This window comes from Rattus rattus, chromosome 11 (genome assembly GCF_011064425.1).
Source record: "Rattus rattus isolate New Zealand chromosome 11, Rrattus_CSIRO_v1, whole genome shotgun sequence".
In the NCBI taxonomy this organism is placed as follows: domain Eukaryota; kingdom Metazoa; phylum Chordata; class Mammalia; order Rodentia; family Muridae; genus Rattus; species Rattus rattus.
Window position 1 is genome coordinate 62955589 of NC_046164.1, and position 22422 is coordinate 62978010.

The 22422-nt window shown below is 39.1% G+C and overlaps 1 protein-coding gene across 1 annotated transcript; it reads left to right on the top strand.

Annotated features, from left to right (window-relative positions):
* The first annotated feature begins 2739 nt into the window (after window positions 1-2739).
* On the top strand, window positions 2740-3216 carry LOC116912874 (40S ribosomal protein S11-like). The gene has a single exon (XM_032917105.1). It carries the CDS (start codon window positions 2740-2742, stop codon window positions 3214-3216), a length of 477 nt encoding a protein of 158 aa, XP_032772996.1.
* The last annotated feature ends 19206 nt before the right edge of the window (window positions 3217-22422 follow it).

The window sequence follows — 22422 nt, forward strand, 5'->3', positions numbered from 1 at the left end:
CGAGATGCTTCCCCACTTTTTCTTCTATTAGTTTGAGTGTATCTGGTTTGATGTGGAGGTCCTTGATCCACTTGGACTTAAGCTTTGTTCAGGGTGATAAGAATGGATTGATCTGCATTCTTCTACATGCTGACCTCTAGTTGAACCAGCACCATTTGCTGAAAATGCTATCTTTTTTACATTGAATGGTTTTGGCTCCCTTGTCAAAAATCAAGTGACCATAGGTTTGTGGGTTCATTTCTGGGTCTTCAATTCTATTCCACTGGTCTATCTGTCTGTCTCTGTACCAATAGTATGCAGTTTTTATCACTATTGCTCTGTAATACTGCTTGAGTTCAGGGATAGTGATTCTCCCGGAAGTCCTTTTATTGTTGAGGACAGTTTTAGCTATCCTGGGTTATTTTCCATTCCAGATGAATTTGCAAATTGTTCTGTCTAACTCTATGAAGATTTGGGTTGGAATTTTGATGGGGATTGCATTAAATCTGTAGATCGCTTTTGGTAAAATGGACATTTTTACTATATTAATCCTGCCATTATTTATATTTTGATGTAAAATAGTTGTTGTTATGCATCTCTGAAGGCAAAAACTGAATATTGAGTAGTTTTCTGTATTTTTGCTTCTTTTATCCCTCTAAAACTTTAAACTAATTTCATTACAAGCAGAATTGAAAATTACATGAAGTATTAGGTTAAGCAGCATGGTATACACAATACTGAATATATTGTTTATAATATAGTTTCTGGGGAATCACTTTTTGCTTCTAGATTTTGCTGCAGTCCTGAAGCAGCAATTTACTTGAGGTCTGTTTTTCTTACTGTTGTACCCCATGAGCTTCTTCTGTGCCCCTAGATCCTCCTTTATTCATGGTTATACATTCTATTATCCCCCAAGTTAAAAGAGATTTATGTATTTTCATTTCACTTGTATGAATGTGTTTCTCTATGCATATAATACACCACAAGGATGGATGTTTGTGGGGGCCAGAAAAAAACATTAGATCCCCTGGAACTACAATCATAGTCAGCTGTTAGTTACCATTGGGTGTCATTTTGAAAGAAGATGGCAAACTAAGACCCAGAGTGCAGAGTATGGAGTGCCTGCATACACCAGGCTCTAAGCTGGTTATTAGGTACTCTGACAAAAGACCTCCCCAAGACCACACTAAAGCCTTGAGAGATGAAATATTCTGATTAAACATGTGATGGAAATCTCAGAAATGCTAAAGGGTTCATTCATGTTTGTGCATCTAAGAAGTAGGACAATGAGGTTTAATTCACATCTGTATGTCTCCAAAGATTTGAGTTGACTGAGTAACTTTACCATCTCTCCTCCTGTTACACCCATATGTCACAAAGATTCCAGGTAGATCCAGGCTGGATAATGAAATGATACACTCACTGTGATGATGAATGGATGTGGATTAAGAAAGGGAATAACATTCGAAATGTAAATAAGAAATATTCAAGTTAATAAAGAAAAAACAGAAAAAAAAAGAATTCAATTCAAAGTAAGTAAAGAAGTCATTATGAAATTATCTGTTGAAGGGGAAAGAAAATAGATGAACCTAGGGAAAGCATCCAGAAACAAGAATATAAATGCCACTAGAACTATTTCCTCACCCCCTAAGCCTGCATTTTATCTCATGACTTTTCAGTCCAATGTACTGTCCAGGACCACAGACAGCTACCAAGTACCATTGCTTTGGTTTCCAGTAGAAGAGTATTGTGTTGGAATCAGAAGTTTTTGGATCACAGCACAAGGCTTTAAGTGGCTGAGCTGGTCCCTTTGTATGACCTGAAATAATGAGCTGAACCTGAGGAAAGAGAGCTGAGCATTCTACTCTACTACAGAAAGAATGACGTAGATCACTATATAGGGCTAGAAAGGGGGTCTGGAACAAATGGAGAGAAAGATTTCCCAGATGCAGAATATCGTGTAGGATCAGTGCTCTAAAAGTCATTTCTTTTTCCTGTAGAGTTACTTTATCCCACCATAGTTTAACCAACAACCTGTTCTTGCTGTCTTACTTCTCTAGCTGCTAGGTAGACAATGGAAGAAGCATTTGCACCTAATTTGTTTCTGTGTTTCAATTAGTATTGAATTTAGGGATCCTTGGTTTGGGTTCTTTACCCTAAATTTAAATGGTTCATATTCAAGATAGAGCTTTCAGTATCATAAGGTCCTCATGCTTTATTTGAAGCCAAACAAGGCAAGTCTGGACTTGTGATAACTTTATTTATCTGCATAAAATTCCATGTAAGATTCTCTATATCTAAAAGCTTTTCTACGTGTGTTATTGAAAGTTCCTGGGTTAGTCAAATCAGGTGACTTTAAGATGTAGGCTTTCTGGATCAGGAGGTTCGATTTATTTCTAGGACCTGCAGTATAGCAATGGGACTTTGGTTGTCTATCAACAATCATGCATAGCATCCTTTGATCTCATGTAGCAATGCCTAACACATGCCACTTGCATTCTTTGCTGGTGTCCTAGTTTGATTTCTATTACTGGGACAAAATAGAGTTACCAAAAGCAACCTTTGGAGGGAAGGGTTTACTTGGCTAACATGTCCAAGACTGAAGAAGAGACTGTGGAGGACACTGCACACTGACATGCTCTGCTTTCGCTTGTTCTGAACATGTCTCCAGGGGTAGCTTTGCCCATGGTGGACTGGAATCTCTCATATCCATATTTAATTAAGAAAATGCCCCTCTCTGTTTCTCAGGCTGTTGGGAAGATGACAGAGATTCAGACGAAGCGTGCTTACCCAAATCAGCCTACAATCTTTCAAAAGAAGACGTGTGTTTTGCTCATAGAAACCGGCAAGGAAAAACTCCCTCGGTACTACAAAAACATTGGTCTAAGTTTCAAGACACCCAAAGAGGCCATTGAAGGCTCCTACATAGACAAGAAATGTCCCTTCACAGGCATTGTCTCCATCAGAGGTTGGATCCTGTCTGGTTTCATGACAAAGATGAAGATGAAGAGGACCATTGTTATCCACCGAGACTATCTCCATTACATCCTAAAGTATGTCTGCATTGAGAAGCGTCACAAGAACATGTCTGTTCACCTGTCCTCATTTCAGGGATGTCCAGATCAGTGTGACATTGTCACTGTTGGAGAGTGCAGGCCCCTGAGCAAGACTGTACAATTCAGTGTGCTCAAGGTTATCAAGGCGGCTGGCACCAAGAAGCGGTTTCAGAAATTCTAAGGGGACTCTAGCCAATGCCCTAGAAGAAAGAGTTATTTTCCAACTTCCAAAAAGAAAGAAAGAAAGAAAGAAAGGGAAAGAAAGAAAGAAAGAAATTAAGAAAGGAAGAAAGAAATTAGGAAAGAAGGAAATTAAGAAAGAAAGAAAGGAAGAAAGAAATTAAGAAAGAAAGAAAGAGAAAAAAGAAAATGCCCTACAGACTTTCCTACAAGCAATCTGATGGAGTGATTTTCTCAGTTGAGATTCCACTTCCAGGTTGATTCTAGGTCATGTAAGCTGACAAGACAAACAAATACCACACACACACACACACACACACACACACACACACACACACACACGTACACACACACATACATGCACAGACACACACAAGCCAAGACAGCTGGCAATTGTATGCATTGGTGAACTTTTTCTTAGAATCACCTTTAACATATGCAGAATTTTAAATATATTTATAATCATTGTTTTCATTAACTCCCATCAATAATCTTCCCAAGGAAGTATTTTGGCAGAAAGATAAATCCTTTAGTAGAGAGAGTAATAATTATATTATGAGAAGAAAAATTGGATATCCTAAAGCTATCAATGTGAGAAAAGTTCTGTAAATTTGAGTTATCTGTCAATGTAATGATAGTCAGACCTTCTAGATTCCTGTGCATTGGTGGCTCTCAGCCTGTGTCTGAACTCCCTTGAGGTTAGAACAGCTCTTTCACAAGGGTTACCTAAGACCATCGCAAAGCACAGATATTATGATCCATACCACTAGCGAAATTACAATTATGAAGTAACAATGAAAATGATTTTATGGTTGGGGGTCACCACATCATGAGGAACTGTATTAAAGAGTTGCAGCATTAGGGAGGCTGATAATCAGTCTTCTAGATATTTATGAAGTGTTTACATTAACTAAAAAAGATGCTACAATATTGATATTCAGTGATCAAAAATATTATGTAAACATAATCCCAAACCTATGTGAATGTAGATGTGTGTGTAATTATACCAAAGATACCAGATTTTATATATTAAGACAGTAATATATGTCTTAATATATTATGATGGTGTATTAATTTTTTAACACGTTTCCAGTTTTTTATAAAGTATCTCAATATAAGTAGTTTCTCTCTCTCAGTCTCTCTATCTCTGTCTCTGTCTCTGTCTCTCTGTCTCTGTCTCTGTCTGTCTGTCTGTCTGCTCTCTCTCTCTCTCTCTGTGTGTGTGTGTGTGTGTTTGTGTACGAACATGTATATGTGTGTGGTATGCACAATTGTGAGTGGATGCTCCAGGTTTGTCAGGTATCTTTTCTCGAATTTTCTCCACCTGTATCTTTGCTGAACCAAAAGTCATTTTAAATACTCTGGCTGCCCACTGAGCTTCGGGTATCTGTTTATCTCTGCTGTCTGTCAAACCTGAATTATAGACATGCCACCCCACCTGTCTTCTGGGGATCTGAACTCAGATCCTTGTGCTTGTGCAGAAGGCACTGTACCGATTGAGCCATACTTCTATCCCAATAGGCATACATTCTGAAATCAAAATAAATGAATAAACCAAAATATTTTATGTTAAACATATTTTGGATCACTCTGTGGAAACTTGGAAATAAAAGTGCCACACCCTGGCTGTCCCTGGGTATAGGAATGTGAGGAAATACCGACTTCATCAACTCATACCCGATTCTTACCCTCAACCCCTTCCCTGTTGTCAAATCTCTCCCTCTTTAGGCAGAAATCCCACTTTCCAAAACACTGAAGCTGAAACCTAAAAACATATCTCCTAAGTCCATCCTGACGTCCAGAGACATATGTAACTTCACTCAGTTTTCTCCTCACCTGAAGGATTGCAGACATGTTAGAACAAGGCACACATATCTAGTGAAATGCTACGGGTGACTAAATTAACTCTAACTGCTCTCTCTTCTCTGTCCATCAAAGAAGTAACCTCAGGCTACTTTTGCTCTTCATTCTGCTTCCTACACTATATCCACTTTCCCAAGAACACAGATTATCTATAGTTAGAGGTCCAGCAAATTTTCATCATATTTCTTAAGCCTTACCAATTTATACACTTTTTAACCTTACATTGTATCTGGTGGATTCGGTCGTATTTCTCACTCACTCACCAAGGTGCCCTCTGCATTTAATAAACATGTTTTATACTCATTTATGCCTCTTATTCTCTTCCTTCTTCTCCCCTCTCCCCCTCCAGAACCTCCACAATTTTAGTCTTTTTTACTTCTGTAAATGTGAGGGTTTGGTTGGTTTTTTTAAATTAATTATTTATTTACATCCCAAATGCTTTCCCCCAACAGAGTCGCCCCTTCCCCTTCCTGTTTGCCTCTAAGAGGGTGGTACCTTCCTGGGTATCACTCCACCGTGTAGCATCAAGTCTATGCAGACTTAAGCACATCCTCTTCCACTGAGGCAAGATAAGGCAGCACTCTGCAACATATGTACTGTCTTGGTCTAGCCCATGTATGCAGAGCATGTATATTGTTTGATATGTGTTTCACGCTTATTACAAGATACATGGTAAGACATCATCTTCCATTGCTCTCACTCAGAATTCCATTTTAAATGCAAAATAAAGTACCATGTACTGTGGGAAAGTGTTAGGAGAACACTGAATGGATGCACGTTGAGCTCACTCATACAAACATGCATCATTTCTCAGTAGAGCACACATTATTGAGAAAAGCACATCTTTACAACACTGCTATCAACAGTGAGACTATTTTGCTGTTAATATAACATAAGCACGATCCCAGAACACATGCCATAGATGTTATCTTCAGAGTTTCACCCTCTGGCAAGCTAACCAGGGAGGAAGAGAGTCTTGGTCCACCATTGTGATGGTTTAGGCATCTGTCAAAAGCATGGTCATTTGCTGGAGTTCAGATAGAACTGAATGAAGGTTGGAAGTAGAAGTTGTTCAGTAGCAGAATCAGATGAAAATGTGTGTATCTTATCCAATTCCAGGAGCATCTTCATGGATGCTCCAAGACACCACCTGCTCCCAGCATATGCCACTACCATTAATCTGTCAGCACTGGCCAATTTATTTCTCACACCCTCTACACACCTTGCAAGAAAACAATACTGTTTTCCCTGTGACGATTTTTCCTACTCTCTAACAGATGTATATTTTACATTTTTTTCCTTGTAATCACCATTTTGTCTTTTTCTACTCACTATTTGGGTAGTCAGTTTTGTATGTGCCAATAGCAAGATGAGCCTTCAGACAAGTGTAACAGTGTAGGGTGTGTCAATGTGGACATATATGGAAAAGTGTATGTCATTTACCTAAGCCATGGATCATCTATGTTACATACAAATATGAACAGAGACACCAATCTCCCTCTCTCTCTCTCTCTCTCTCTCTCTCTCTCTCTCTCTCTCTCTCTCTCTGTATGTGTGTGTGTGCGTGCGTGTGTGTGTCTGTGTGTTTGTGTTGGCATGTAAAGGAGAAAAACCCATAAGAAGACACAGAAATGTAGAATGTGCCTGTTACCATATCAATTTAGGACATACAGAAATATTCATTTAGGACTTAGGATGGTCAGAGGTGGGCTCTGTAAATCCAGTGTTCAGAGTTAACACAGAGTAAGGGACTTTATTGTCGCATGTTTTGTTGCATGAATAACTTTAGGTTATTTGCAATGGTATTTGCCTTCTAGTGAGCTTTATAGTTTTAAGTGAAGTATCCTAGAAAGGCACTGGTTTTCAAAGAAAATGAAGAAGTAAGTAGGAAAAGGTCTGGCTTGTGCAGAGAGAGCAGGAATGTTAGCACATTGTTCTTGAGAATCAAGTACTGAGTGTTTGTTCGGTTGAGCCATGCAAATGAGAGGGGTAGAAAGAAAATGGCAGAATTCATGTAGCTGGCCTGAAATTAGTTATTGTTGCTAGTGTGCAGATTCATATATTTAACTATACTTGAAATTTGGTTATCTCTTCTGTTCTTGGTGACCCTGGAATTTTGTTTGTATGTTCGATATATATATATACATACTATATATATGTTCAATGTATATGTGTGTGTGTATATGTATATATATGTATATATATATATTTGTGTGTGTGTATGTGTGCACAGAATATAGCAAAAACAATCTCATACTCAGCCTTAAATTTCATTTCATTTTAAATGTATACCCATAGCTAATTGTTTGAAGGGAAAAGATTAAGTTGTCCTATTGTGTGCCTTTTGTGTATTTGTTCTGAAAATATGTTGAATATACAAAACATGTCTCACTTGGTTTGCTGAAATAATGGGTCCTAAACCTGCATTGCTTTTTCTCCTAAAGAAGGAAGTAGTACTAATATATTTGAATATTTACAAAACATTATATGGCCTGGGCTTATAGGACTCCATTAAAACATCACGAATATAAACCATTATTAACTCTATTTTACAAATGACAGTGTGTGTGTGTAAGAAAGCTACACAGTTACTGGAGCTGTGCTTTGGAGAAACATAGTCTTTTTGTAATGTCTTGATCCTTAAGTAATAATGTTCTTCTGCCTATCCCTTGGCATGAACAGAAAACATGAGGAATCCTTACACCGTACAATAGGGAACATAGAGAAGGATATAATGGGGAACTTAGAAGGATACAACTGACTTGAGAATTCATCTGCACTGATCCTATTAGGTTGTTCCAGTAATTGGTTACTTTAGTCAGCTTACCTTTGACACACTTTGTGGTACATCAATAGAAAAATGGATAAGCAATTACTATTTCTTTGAGAAAATGTAGCACATTCCTCTTTCTAGCATTTTGTTGCTATTGCTTTTGTTCTGCCTTTGTGGTGCTGGGAGACACATCCAGAGCCTTGTGCATGCCAGGCAAGCATTTTAGACCTTCTTCCTGGCACTTCTGTATATAGAGATGTTAGAAAAATGAATTGGCAGAGATTTCCATGGTAGAAAAGAACATCTCAAGACCTTTAGTCAGCAGGCTCTGACTGTGACTGCAGAGTCCAAGAACATCATGCTTGATCACAGAAGACTCATTATTCTCTCTGTGTCTCTGTGTCTTCGTGCCTGCCTCTGTCTCTCTGTCTCTGTGTGTCTGTCTCTGTCTCTCTCTCTCTCTCTCTCTCTCTCTCTCTCTCTCTCTCTCTCTCTCTCTCTCTCTCTCCCTCTCTCTCTCTCTCTCCAGTAAGCACAATACTCAGCTGTGAGAATTAACTCTACACCTGAGAGTGTAGTGTTCTGCCACTCACATCATTTTTTGTTGTTGATAGCAGATAGGCATATAACAAAGTTCTTGCCAACTAGTCCTCAGAAGAAGTTGCCACAGATTTTAAAGAATTTCCTGTCAGGATGAAGGACAGCAACAAAAAAGCTCACATTCTGTTCATTACTAGAGGGAAAAGGAGAGTAGCTTGGCCTCCTTGCAGGCATGTGTGCATCAAATTGGCATTGCAGTGACATAGTAGAAAGGTTAAAGTAACTCAGGTCAACCTCAACATGGGTGGCTTCTTAAACTAGTCTACATTTTCTAGTTTCATGCCTGTTTAATTAAATATTCAAAAATAATTTACATAAGGGAGGAAAGGGTTTATTTGATAATTCCAAGTAACAATTCATTTTAGCAGAAACTCAAGCACCTAGTCATATCACATCATAGTCAAAATCAGTGAGAGAATATATCCTGGTATGATATTATCTAGCTGTCTTTTGTCTTCCATAGTTTTAGAAGCTATGTCTAGGGAATAGTGCCACCTACAATGGTTTGAGTCTTTTTACCTCAACTAAAAAATCAAGGAAATATGTCAAGGATATGCATGCACCAAATTGATCTGCATAATTGCAGAATAAAAATCTCTTCTCATGTGATGCTAAATTTTGTCAAGTTGACAGTTAAAAACTAACCTACAAGATCAATCCCTTGTCCATTGGACACATAAACACAGTCCAAACTTTAAAATTTCCACTGCTTTAAAATTGCAAGATCTCTTTATAAGCCCAAAGTCACTTTAGAAGTCCAAAATTATTTAACTGTGAACATCTATTAAAAAAAGAATTATATGTTTTACGATTCCAAGAAGAAAAATCAGGTCACAAAGTAATCACCCGAATTACCCAGCAATCTAAGTACTAATCGCACCGTTTATTGTCCAATATTTAGTACTCAATCATAACTTAATAGTCTGGGCCTCAAAAGGCTTGTGAAACCCTACTTCTACAACTCCCCTTTACAGTGCACACAGCTTCCCTCATAGGCCAGCTCCTTTCTACACCCACAGCTCTCTTTCATGGACATTCAATTGGCGTGGACTCTCCATTTTCTTGGAGTCTTCATTGCAATTCCCCAAGGGTCTATCACAGTCTCTCTTCAACTGCCACCTCTAGGTTCAGACCTTAGTTGCTATTCATGACATTTGTGATCTTGCAGAATCAAATTTCTTATAGCAATAATACCACTTCTTCAGCACCAGTTGCTCTCTTGTTTTTCTTTCCATTGCTAATAACATAGAATAAAAACAACACAGTGAAAGATTGGACTTATTTGGCTTATCATTCTAGGCTATGATCCCTTATTTTGAGCAAAACAAAGCAGGAACTCAAACAGCAAGTCACACAGTTAGTCATATGTCCAAAGTCAGACCAAAGAGAAAATGAATGCATCTTTGCGTTCTTTGTTATTTTCTTTCTTCTAACTTTCTCTTGACTTTTTGTGCTTCAGAATCCTCCTGCCAATGGTAAGCTGCTGCCCACAGTGGTGAGTTTGTACATCAATTAGCAAACAAGATAATCTCCCAAAGCTGTTGCAACAAGCCAACTGATCATGATAACTCATTAAGCTTTTTCTTTCAAGGAGAAAGCAAGTTGACAGTTAAAATGGACCAGCACATTATTCAAAAGCCAAGAAATTTGGGTTTTTAATTATTTGAGACTCTATGTACCTCTGTCACAAAATCAGACACAATTGTATGTTTTCATTTTTTTAACCTCCCAAACACAGCTTAATTATTTACCTAAGCTTGTGAAAATCACTGTGAATATCTTTTCTGTGGTCCCTGAGTTAGAGACTCTTTTTCTTTTGGTCTATTTCTATTAGGTTTTGACCAGTACCCAATACTGGCTGTTTACAAAGATATAACTGACAAATTTGCAAGATCAAAGTACAAGATTACATGGCTGTTGAGGTTTGGTATTTTTCTTGTATTGTAATGCCTAACACTGACTTCAAAGGCTTGATTGCCCACAGGGACCACAAGTACCTAAATGACATACTCAAGGAACTCTGTGTAATCTTGCCCCCAAGTTATTCCCTGATTACTGAATAAAGAAGACTACAGCCAATATTTGGGAAGAAGACAGATAGGGGGAGTTCTTGAATTCACAAGCTTGGAGTCTGAAGAGACTATGAGGGACAAGTTGGAGAGAAGAGGAATCTGCCACAGACTATGTAAATTATGAATACATGGCTATGAAGGTTGGCCAATTGGAGTTAAGAGCAGTTTACAGGGAACATAGCAAGTTATAATTCGGGGTTATTAATGGGGAAATGGATTCTATTAACATAGAAGTTAGATCTCTGCCCAGATCTAGTGCTGATGAAGACTTACGAAAATAAAAGTTTTGTGTCTTTTGACTGGGAACTGAATGATCAAAGGAAGGGTAGAAACCCTAATTTGAGATTCACTACTTAGGACAACAGGTGGCTCATTGGTCTAGCCTCTGATGAGGATTTTTGGTAGAATGTGCTTTATATTATAGCAGAAGTTTTGGTGTGGAAGTAAGCGATCACAAGTCCATTCCTCTTATAATAGCTCTCTCTTGAAGATAACCATGGAGTTCACACAACAATGAACTTAATTTCCTTTTAGGTCAGTTTCATCACAAGAACAGTTATGGGAAATCTAAACTATGACACCATGGATGACTTTGTAAGCGTGGTTTGATTTTCAGAACTTTTCCAAAGAATTTTTCTTTTGCATTGGATATAATTCAAGTTAATATAGACTCAATTGAATTCTAGCCATAAAAAACTAAAATTAATAAAATTGTGATACAGTGATAGTACATCTTCATTAATATATTAAAATATTAGATAGTGGTGAAATCAATAATTCCACAGTATAAAGTGGAGACATTTTTGAGTTATGATAGCAACCATAGTAAGAAGAACTGATTTTTCATTGTGGACCAAGCCATATCTTTTATTCAATTGTTTATAACTGGTAGACCTTGTTGGGTCTGAAATTAAAGCCTCTGGACAAGAGACAGTGATGAAAATTTTCAGTTCTGTGGATTCTTTAAGCCTTCTGGATTAATTTGCCTCTCTAGCAGTTCTTTGTCTCCCAGAAGGCAGTTTCGGGAGCTCTTTCCTTAACTGGCTTGCTGCCTGCCATTCTGTTATTTCTCCAAGCTTGACGAGATTCTTAGTAAGTTCTGTTAGTGTTGGAAATAAATCACATCACACACACACACACACACACACACACACACACACACACACACACATTCCTATATCTTTTTGTTCTAGTCCTTTCAATCACTGAACTGATTTAAACTTGAATGATAAGATGCTTATTTAGGGTTTGGTAACGTTATTGCAGGCTAATTTCTATTTATTCATGAACATTATAAACATTTTGAGGATTGAAAACACACTCTTCCTCTTTTAGTACTCAGGTCCAGGAGTCAAACACATGTGTTATTTGTTATTGGCTTCGGGTACAGGTTAGTAAAACCCAAGATTCTCTTTGTCCACCTCCTTTATCTGATCTTCCTCTCCTTTCCCTTACACTACCTACCCACATCATGACCATACTGAAGATAATAACTGAATGCTGAGCTAATTACTTTGGAATCTAAGCCAAGCAGAGCCCTCAAATGCAAAGAAGCACGCACGACTGTCAATGAGATGAGAGCGTAGACTATAAAGAGAGCACTACTTTCCTTATGGTTTTAGATGAAATGCCTGATAATCCATACATTTTACTATATGAATAGGAATAAATGTTTTGAAACCCATTGTAGTGGTTTGAATTCGAAATGTACCCTGTTGGCTCTGGTATTTGGAAACTTGAATCCATTTAGTTGGGGGAGGAGTCTTGGTGGAAGAGACACTTCACTGGATGGGGTAGAGGCTTAAGAATTTATAGCTCCACCCCACTCTGCTTCATGTTAGAAGTTGAAATTGTGATCCTTTAGCCTCTTACTCCTGTCACCATACTCTTCCTGCCACGATGAACTTCTATCTCCCTAGATCCTAGAGCCCAAACCAAAATAAACTGCTCCATAACTGGTCTTGGTCATGATTATTTTATTAAAAAAGCAGCAAAATAACAAATAAAGAATAGCTTGAGCTTACAAAACTGAGGTAGTAGGACCAGCTTTGCTAACAATCCCACAATCCGTTTTCAAGAGTCTCATAATGTGTGGAAGATATTCAGATGGTTTCCTAGTGTGCACAGTGCTATCACAATTACAGCCTCACCTCAGTGGCCACTTGTCACAATTGATGAGCCTGGCGGTGCTAATAGGCTTACTTTGAGTATGAAAACTGAGACCCACAGAGCAGTTTCAGTAACTTCATTAAATTCTGTCAGCGGCAAGGACAGAATGCAATGTCCTAACTGTGATGATGAAACAATGAGCACTCAGAGGAAAGGTCAGGACATGGTACTGCAGGTAAGAAGGACAGAAATACCACTGTCACCCCTACTGGTATTATTGATAGACCCTCTCCAGCTGTTCCTCCAACTGTATTAGATACAAAATGTCACACTGTCCTATTTTCAAGGGAATGACCAACTCAGAACATTTATTTTCTCACACTGTAAATAAAGCTCAGAAGTACTGATTTAAGCATACTTATATCTAATGCTGTTTCCTTAAACCATTTCCTCCAAGTGTTCCTAAGCAATTATATCCAGAGCAAGGCTGTGTATGTCACAGGCCTGTTTGTTCCTTATTTTTCCTAACAAATGGTAGTTGACCCAAGATGACAGATTTAGACTCATTGCCTTTATGCCTTCAGTGCTCATTAAAGTGTCTGTCCAAAAGCATGTGCTTCACAGCCATTAATGGAGAGGCCAAAAGGAAGATTTACCTCTTGAATGAGATGAAGAACCCTTTTTATTCTTCCATTCAGGTCCATAACAAGAAGGACTGATACGTACACACTCAATATTTCCTTCTATTTCCTTCAACATTTTCCTTTTTTTTTTTCTTTTTTCTTTTTTTCGGAGCTGGGGAAACATTTTCCATTTTAATCAGCTGTTTCCTGTCCAATAAAAGCATCACTCAAACATTCAGGGTAATGTCTTCAGAAACTGACAGGGAAAAGGGATATGGGGTTTTCCCTATAATGAGTCTTACCTCCACTCCTCCCCACTACTGTCAGCCCTACCCAGGGTAGAGGATCCACAATCTGCCTGCAGTAAAACTGGAAAGGTGAAAATCCATTTCAGCAATGGGCTCTGTGCAAAGTGGCTGCTACACTGTGGATTACACCGTTCCCTGACCTTTATGGGATGGAACATCCTTCACAGCTGTCATTACCTCAGTGCACTGGCCCAGAAATATCATTAAGGGAGGCATCTTGACTGGGGATACATGCCAAGACTCAGGGAGGGGGAGAGGGCTGAGGAAACATGTCCAGTGGTTCAGGAAGTGAAGCTACAGCTAGATGCTGCTAAGGAGACTCAGGAATGAAGCCAGGGAGTAGGGTAACCATGATCCTCCCTCTGTTGTCCTGCAGCCATCTGTTGTTCTGTCTATCTCTCCATCAACTGTCTGTAAAGTTGGGAAAAGGTGAGAACTTCTGTTATTCCCTCATCTCTCGCTACCATGGAGCATGCTTAAATTTCCAGGAACTTTTGCTTTCCCGGAACCTGTTTTGCAATGAAGAGAATCAGAAGTGTTCAGAGAGAAATGGCCCAAAGACCAACTCATATGTCTTATCTAATGGAATGATTTGTTATTGTGAGTGTAACAGGTTTGAAAGAACAAGTCAGCAAGCAAGAGACCCAGACGGAAGGACTGAAGCACCTGTCTAGAGCTAAAGAGCTGGAAATCAGGGAAGACAATGATGAATCGAGTAGAATCAGAAGATAGGAAATAGCCCGTTCCAGATCAGGGAGAGAAAGACTAAAGGAGACTTTCTTATTTAAACTTCCCTTATTATTTCTGCCTTAAATAACTGGATTACTGCCTCATAATCGAGAAAAGACAAGTTTTGTTCAGCCTTTCACTTCAAATATCTATCCTATCTTGCTTCTCTTAGCATCCTCACAGATAACGTGGTGACAAACCAAATATCTGAATGCCCCACAGCCTAGTCACATTGCTTCTTAAAATACATAGCATCACAAGAAGAGACCATGAAGCACAGAGTGGCAGGGTATAAGGTGATAGACCACTGAAGGTCATTGTTTCCTGAGAGAAGCAGCTTGAGCCAACTCTATGTGAAGCCTTGTGAAATACGTACCATTGTTTGCTTTTATTTTTGAAAGCCCTAAGGCTGACAAACTTATTCCTTCTGTCTGTGTATCATAGGAAGGAAAATGTATACTCGTCCTCCCTCTTTGTCCTTCCTTTGTACTAAGAATTTCCACTGAACTTATACTAAGCGTTATGTTTGAAAACCAGACTGTGCAGAGGCTTCATTTATATGTACTATCACAGATTTACTTAAATGACATGGGCCAAGCAAAGGGGTTTAGGAGTGTACTGAATCTGACGCTCTTCCTATTTGCTTTCACAGTGTCCTGGACATGCAGAGCTTCAGGTGTTTGAGACATTGTTCTGTAGTTGTTCAGGAAGGAAAGTTGCTCTGTTCGCTAATTAACAGTATGGCAGATCTGCTCAAGGGCGTGCAGGTGGCTGATGGGCTGGAATTTCACCTCTGCTCTCCCAGTTCTTCAGCAGCAGTAGAGACCTTCTGTCCCTTGCCTCAGCCTCACCACGTTAACACATGTCACACAGGCGAGGAAGGTGCTCTGAGCACAAGCTTACACAGTTAGTCTCTGTTTTTTGTTTTCCCACAACCAGCCATGTGGCCTTTTTCCCTATATACATATGGGCAGAGCCCAGGCTGTGATGGGTTCACCTATGCCTTTTTCACATGACAATACTATGCATGTGGTGTGCATTCAAAAAAGCTGTACTTTGAATTTTGAAAACGTGGTCCTTTCCTCAACTGGTCAGAGACAGCATGTTTCTCTCTCACTGTGCCGGGTGGTCCTGTTGAGTTGAAACTATGGCCCAGTTCCTGAAAAGATCCTCTGCAGTCTATTGAGGTGTTAACTTAAGATATTCAGTGAATTGGGCACACTGAATACAATCAACATAATGTTTTCAGTGAACAGTGGGATTATTAGAAAATAAACATGCCAACACATTGTAAGTCAGGGAACCTCAATATTTCATTTTACTCCTTGGCTCAACCAATAAATCTCACTAGATATGGTGTATATGTCAGGGGCAGAAGAGAACACATCGGCTGGGCAGAAAAAAATGACCAATTATAATAGCAGAAGGAAGTCTGGCGAAGGAATATAGATTTTGAAAACAGAAAACCAAATGCTGTGCCAGTGTAACGACTGGCATTGGAAAAGTGGCCTGGCCTGGCTGAGATTTAATTTACTTCCATCTTAAGTGAGTTTAATGTTAAACTTACAACATGATGAGAGATTAATAATACTGCCAGCGCAGTTGCAGCATAATTATTTCAGGGATGAAAAACAGTTTTGAGATTGCTGCTGTTATTTCCAGTAGTAGTATCATATTCAGCAGGCTCATTCTCTTACCTTGCAAGAAAATAATTTGAAAAGTTTTCTCATAAACTAGTTAGCCAATTTGAAATATTTTATGTCACAAGGTGAAAATGTACCACTGTTTTGTTATCCCTTCAATGTGAGATTCACACATCCTTGCTTGAGCCTTTCTTCTTGTTTAATGTCTTGTTTTGTAAGATATATCATGGGTATCCTGTGCTTTATGGCTAATACTCACTTATCAGTGAGTACGTGCCATTCATATCCTTTTGGGTCTGGGTTACCTCACTCAGGATGTTATTTTCTAGTTCTTTGAATTTGCCCAGAAAATGTATTACGTCCTTGTTTTTAATAGCCGAAAAGTATTCCATTGTGTAAATGAACCACATTTGCTGTGTCCATTCTTTGGTTGAGGGACATCAGGTTTGTCGGGGAGAGGATAAAGTGTGTGGAGAGATAGGAGACAGGACCAGAGGGCCAGGAGAATGAATGGAAATCTGTAGCTGCAGGGGCATGGAGGATTGGGGGTAATCTCCAGGAAGTCCCAGAGGCCTGGGACAGGGAAGGCACCCAGGAGTCATTATGGGTAACCTTAGCGAAGATGCCTAACAGTGGGGATAAAAACCTGAGGTGGTTGCCTCCTATAGCCAGGCAGTGGAGGGATAACAACACCAACCCACTTACAAAATTTTCAACCCAAAATTTGTCCTGTCTAAAAGAAATGCAGGGACAAAGAAGGGACAGAGATTGAGGAAATGGCCAATTAATAACTGCCCCAACTTGAGACCTATCCCATGGGCAAGCACCAATCCCTGACACTACTAATGATAGTCAGTTATGCCTGCAGATACAAGCCCAGCATAACTGTCCTCTGAGAGGCTTCACCCAGCATCTGGCTGAAACAAATGTAGATACCCACAGTGGATCATTGGACGAAGGTTGAAAACTCATACTAAAGAGTTGGAGGAATGACTGAAGGCCTTGAATGGGATTGGAACTCCACAGGAAGACCCTCAGAGTCAATGAACCAGGACTCCAGGGAGCTCTCAGAGACTGATCACCAAACAAAGGCAAAACCAAGTTCCCTGGTGCATATGTGGCAGACACACAGCTCAGTCTCTATCTTGTTACCACAGGAACTAGGCTGGGGACTTTGCCTAAAGCTGTAGCCTGACTGTGGACTCCATTCTCCAACAGGGCTGCCTTGTCTGGCTTCATTGGGAAAGGATGCTCCTAATCCTGTAGAGACTTAAGAATCCCAGAAGATCCCAGTAGATTTGAGTATCCCAGAATTGTGGGATACTCAGGCTTTCCCTTCCCTCTCAGAAGAGAAGAAGGAATAGAGGAGGGATGCTGAAGGGGAGAGGGTTCAGAGTTTGGGATGTCAATTAATTAAGTAATTAAACGTTTTTAAAAGGAAAGAAATGTTCCACTGTGCCCTCTGTTATAGGTGCTGAGAACATGTAAACATTCTATATTTTCTACAAAATACCTGTACTCTGTACTTGGCATATGGTAGTTCACGGATAAATGGGATGACAACATGACTCATTGTCTTTCTTGATGACATTTTTTTTTCTGAATGTTTGGATAGAAAACAGGACCAGTGAGTATAACAATAATTTTTGTAGCCTTAAATATACTAACTCCTTAAAATAGTCAATAAAAAATTTCGCTGGGTTTGTTGGCACGGAGGGGTCACATTAAACTCTTTTGATACTGTAGGATGAATGCCATCACTTGTAGTCCATATGATAATCAGGGAGTGGCTGGAAGTCAGAGTCTCAGGTTAGAGGAGAAAAGAGTACAGGATTAGTATACTTATCAGCTAAGGAGCTGGCTCTGTGTGTACAATGTTAGCTGTGAAAGTATCAATTCCTCAGTTCGAGTCCCTAGGAAAAATATATATAAATAATGAATACATAATATAATATATGTATATAAATATATAAATAAAATATATATAAATCCAGATGTGGCAGATCTGTAAACACAGCATTATGTAACAGAGACAGGTAGATCTGTAGAGCTTGCTGGGCATCCAATCATGCTAGGCAACAATCAAGCTTCAGGTTCAATGCCTGACCAAAAATACAAGTGATTTCAATATCTGGCCTTCACACATGCATTTGTGGATACAAATAAACACCACACACACACATACACACACCACACACACACCACACACACACACACACCACACACACACACACATATACATACCACACACACACACACACCACAAACACACACACAAATGCGTATATGCACATATGCATGTGTGTACCTATGTACATAAACATCACTACTGTACATTAATACCTTTTGCTCATACCTTTGATTATGATGATTCTTACTATAAAATAGAAACACATTGATGAGAATAGAAATCATGGCAGCCGTTGAAAAGGTCTTTGTCATAAGGCTTTCTTTTCCTGAAATATTCTCAAGTTACATCAAATTACCATGTTGGATAACCATGCCAAGGGTGTTCTTATTTATTTCTATACTCCCTAGAAGCACACCTGCAATTCTCTTCACTTGGATTTGCTTGGTGGTATGACGGAAATATTGTGCTTTCAATTTATTTTCTATTTCCTCCCATGGAGGATGATATGGCTCCAAAGCCGAAGAATGTGAATAACTGTAAATGGCTTTGAGACCCTTCTGTCATCACATCTCCAAGAGTCATTATTGCCACACAGAACAACAAAGAAGCAATCAGAGAACAAAACGCATCCTGTGGACGCCTCACAAGACTGTGAAACCATCCGCCTGGAGACCCCTCTTTTGTACTCATGTATTGTGATCCAGCTCTTGTGTCTTTAATGCCTACTAAGGCTTTGAAATGTGATGTGAAATTTTATGTATACATCTCAATAGTTAGAAGTAAAACTCCAAACTGTTTCTTTGTGACTCTGAAAATCATGTCTATAGATTGGTAGAATGAACTTGGGCAAACATAGCCCTTCATTTATAAGTGGCAGGTTACAGGAGGATGATCAAGATATTCTATTAATAATGGAATGTGAATCAAACAATGCTTGATAGTCATTGGGAAACTGAGGTCTCCAGTTTCCTGGAGTCTCCTTAATTTCTCTTTAATCTGTACTCTGGTTGTTGTGTCCCTATTCACTTACATTATTCAAATTTTCCTGTATTTCAGATTCACAGTGAAATCAGAGAATTCTTGTGGCAGCTAGTAAAAAAAATCATAGCAAAGCCAGACTTGGCTGTAATCTATGGAAAAACCAAGCCCAGAAATAAGCTAAGATCAAGTTAATAAAGAGGAGAGATATGACACATTCCCAGGAGAATGATATAAACATAGCAGTCATGCAGTCACAACTCTATGGGTTTGGGATAGGGTCCACAAAAACCTGGATGAGTAACCATCAAGTCATAAATGGGGAATGTGCTCATGAGCTTCTGCTAGGAAGAGGAACTGGAAATTGTGGAATGAGAGGAAGTTGGTGCTTTCAATGTGTAGCATGTGGTTAGTTACTCATGCTCTAGTGGGTAGCTTCTCATGCATGCCCATATGAGTGGTTGTAGTAAAGACCAGTGGGTCACAAACAAAGGGAAAAGACATAAAAGAGGAATGAGGACCTGGTGGGAGGAAATCTATAGTCCAGTGGCTAGTCCAACACCTTTGTGTCTATGAGAAGCACAGATTGTATTCATATTGTACTCAGAGATTGTTGATATCTTTGTTAGACATGCTATTTTGGAAAGAAAATGAGGTGTTATGCATTAGAGGTTTTGAAGCAGTTAATAGTAAATGCATGTGATTAATATTCATTCTATGGATTTGCAAAAAGTAAGTAATATTATTTTAAAGGATCCATGAAAAAACAATATAAAACTACTGAAAGCAATGTTATTATTGTATTCTGTACTTATGGTATTCGGTAACATGAAAACTCTATTCATTGAAGAGGGGCTGCATTGAAATTTGGTGGGGTTGGTGGAGGATAAATTTAATGGTAGTCCATAAGGCTACAAAATAATGATAAAATGGAGGGAGACAGTATGGAAAGTAGTAAAGAATGAATATCCCACGATCATTTATAATCAAATCTAAGGATCTGGCCCACAGTCTTGTTTTTGTTTTGTTTTGTTTTTCCTTCGAGTTTATGATTTAGTAGATAGAATTCTGCAAAACATTTTTGGGATATGATAGATGGGAATAGTGAAGAGCTATAAAGGGATACTCTATTCTGTGATTTTGCTTACAGGTACATAGCTAACGATTATGTTATACTGACCTTATAATTCCATTTCTAACAAAGAGGTAATCTCTGTTTTCGAATTATGTTTACTATCAATAGCCATTGTTGTATCTGAGTGATGTATAATTTCGTTGTTTCTGTTTTGTTTTGGGGCCTGAGAATATTTTCACTAGATTTTAATATCTTTAAAATATTGGCATTGTACATTTTTCTTTACTCAGCTTTTATCATGCATTTTCAGTTAATGGCATTAAGAGGCTGGTAACAGTAACTTCATAGCATACTGAAAAGCCCTGAGCACAAAATGATATCCTTTGACTGTTTGAGATATTACTGCAGTGTGTAGGCATTCTATTGCCAGCTTTGCACTTAGCTGCACTGTTCTTACTTGCACACATGTAGATGACAATTGTTGTAGGCTGAACAATAAAATTCACTTAAAATTCTGTAAAGCATCATAGCAAACATGTTTGCTAAAGGAACTATAATAAACTAGAGAAGGCTTAATTTCTATAGTCTTTCTACGAAAGGCAACATTGTTCTGCATGGTGCTGTGAATTTTGTTTTTATTGTGGTACAAAAATGATATTATATTTTATGCTAAGACTGAATTGCTTTTGATTCCCCATTGGATGTAGTCTTGGAAAATGATGTGTGGGATGCCGGCTTTCTTGACAATATCAGAGGGCAGGAGTGTGTTTTCAGAAGGTACTAGGCACAAAGTGATCTTTCTAAGAGGCACCTTGCGCTTTGAGGATTCTGCAGTAACTACAGCGGTTGTGAGGCATTGGCAGTTAGAAATCTGTGAGCCTCTGGAATAGCAGAGCAGGTACAGCAGCCTTTTCTAGTAACAGCAGGAAATTTGTATCCTGAAACGATGGCAGCAGCTTTCTTCAGTTTTTGATAGTGTGACATAAAGTTATTCTCCCCTGTTGTGAAAATGAAATGTCTTCTAGAACTTTCAACAAGTTTGTGTCTGACATTCTGTATTGCACTGGCCTTATTTATTTTATTTAAATATATATTATATATTATATCCGGATCAGAGTTCCCCCTCCTTCTCTTCTCAGTTCTTCCCCTTCTACTGCTTCACCATCCACACCTCAGTTTCTCTTTGTTTCTCTTCAGAAAAGGGGAGAACTCCCCTGGACACCAATCATCCCTGGAATATCAAGTTGCAGTAAGACCAGGTACATCCTTTCCTATTGAGGCTAGGCAAGGCTACCTAATAGGAGCAAAGGGTTCCAAAGGCAGGCAACATAGTCAGTGACAGTTCTTGTTCCTAGTGTTAGCAGTCCCACATGAAGATCAAACTATCCAACCATGCAGACTCCCTTGTTGGGAGTTCAGTCTCTGTAATCCTCTATGGACCCAGATTCGTTGATTTGTGGTTTTTTTCTTGGGGTATCATTAACACCTCTGACTTCTACAATCTTTCCTCTCACTCTTGCACAGGAGTCCACAGACTCTACCTAATGTTTCGATGTAGGCCTCTGCATCTGTTTCCATCAGCTGCTCGATAAACACACACACAGAGAGGGGGGGGGAGAGGTCGAGGGAGAGAGAGGGAGAGAGAGGGAGAGAGGGAGAGAGAGAGAGAGATTTCTCTATGTAACACTAGCTATCTTGAAATTCCTAAGACCAGACGGGACTTGAACACAGTGGTATGTCTTAGTGCTGATTAAAGGTGTGTGTCACCATTGCCTGGCAATAGCTGTCTTATTAAAATGTCATTAACCCAGATGCCCTTCAACAAAGGAATGGATACAGAAAATGTGGTACATCTACACAATGGAATACTACTCCACTATCAAAAACAATGACTTTATGAAATTCATAGGCAAATGGATGGAACTGGAAAATATCATCCTGAGTGAGGTAACCCAATCACAGAAAAACACACATGGTATGCATTCATTGATAAGTGGATATTAGCCCAAATGCTCGAATTACCCTAGGTGCACAGAACACATGAAACTCAAGAAGGATGAGCAAAATGTGGATGCTTATCTCCTTCTTTAAAAGGTGAACAAGAATACCCTTAGGAGGGCATAGGGAGGCAAAGTTTAGAACAGAGGCTGAAGGAACACCCATTCAGAGCCTGCCCCACATGTGGCCCATACATATACAGCCACCGAACTAGATAAGATGGATAAAGCCAAGAAGTGCATGCGGACAGGAACCGGATGTAGATCTCTCCTGAGAGACACAGCCAGAATATGGCAAATACATAG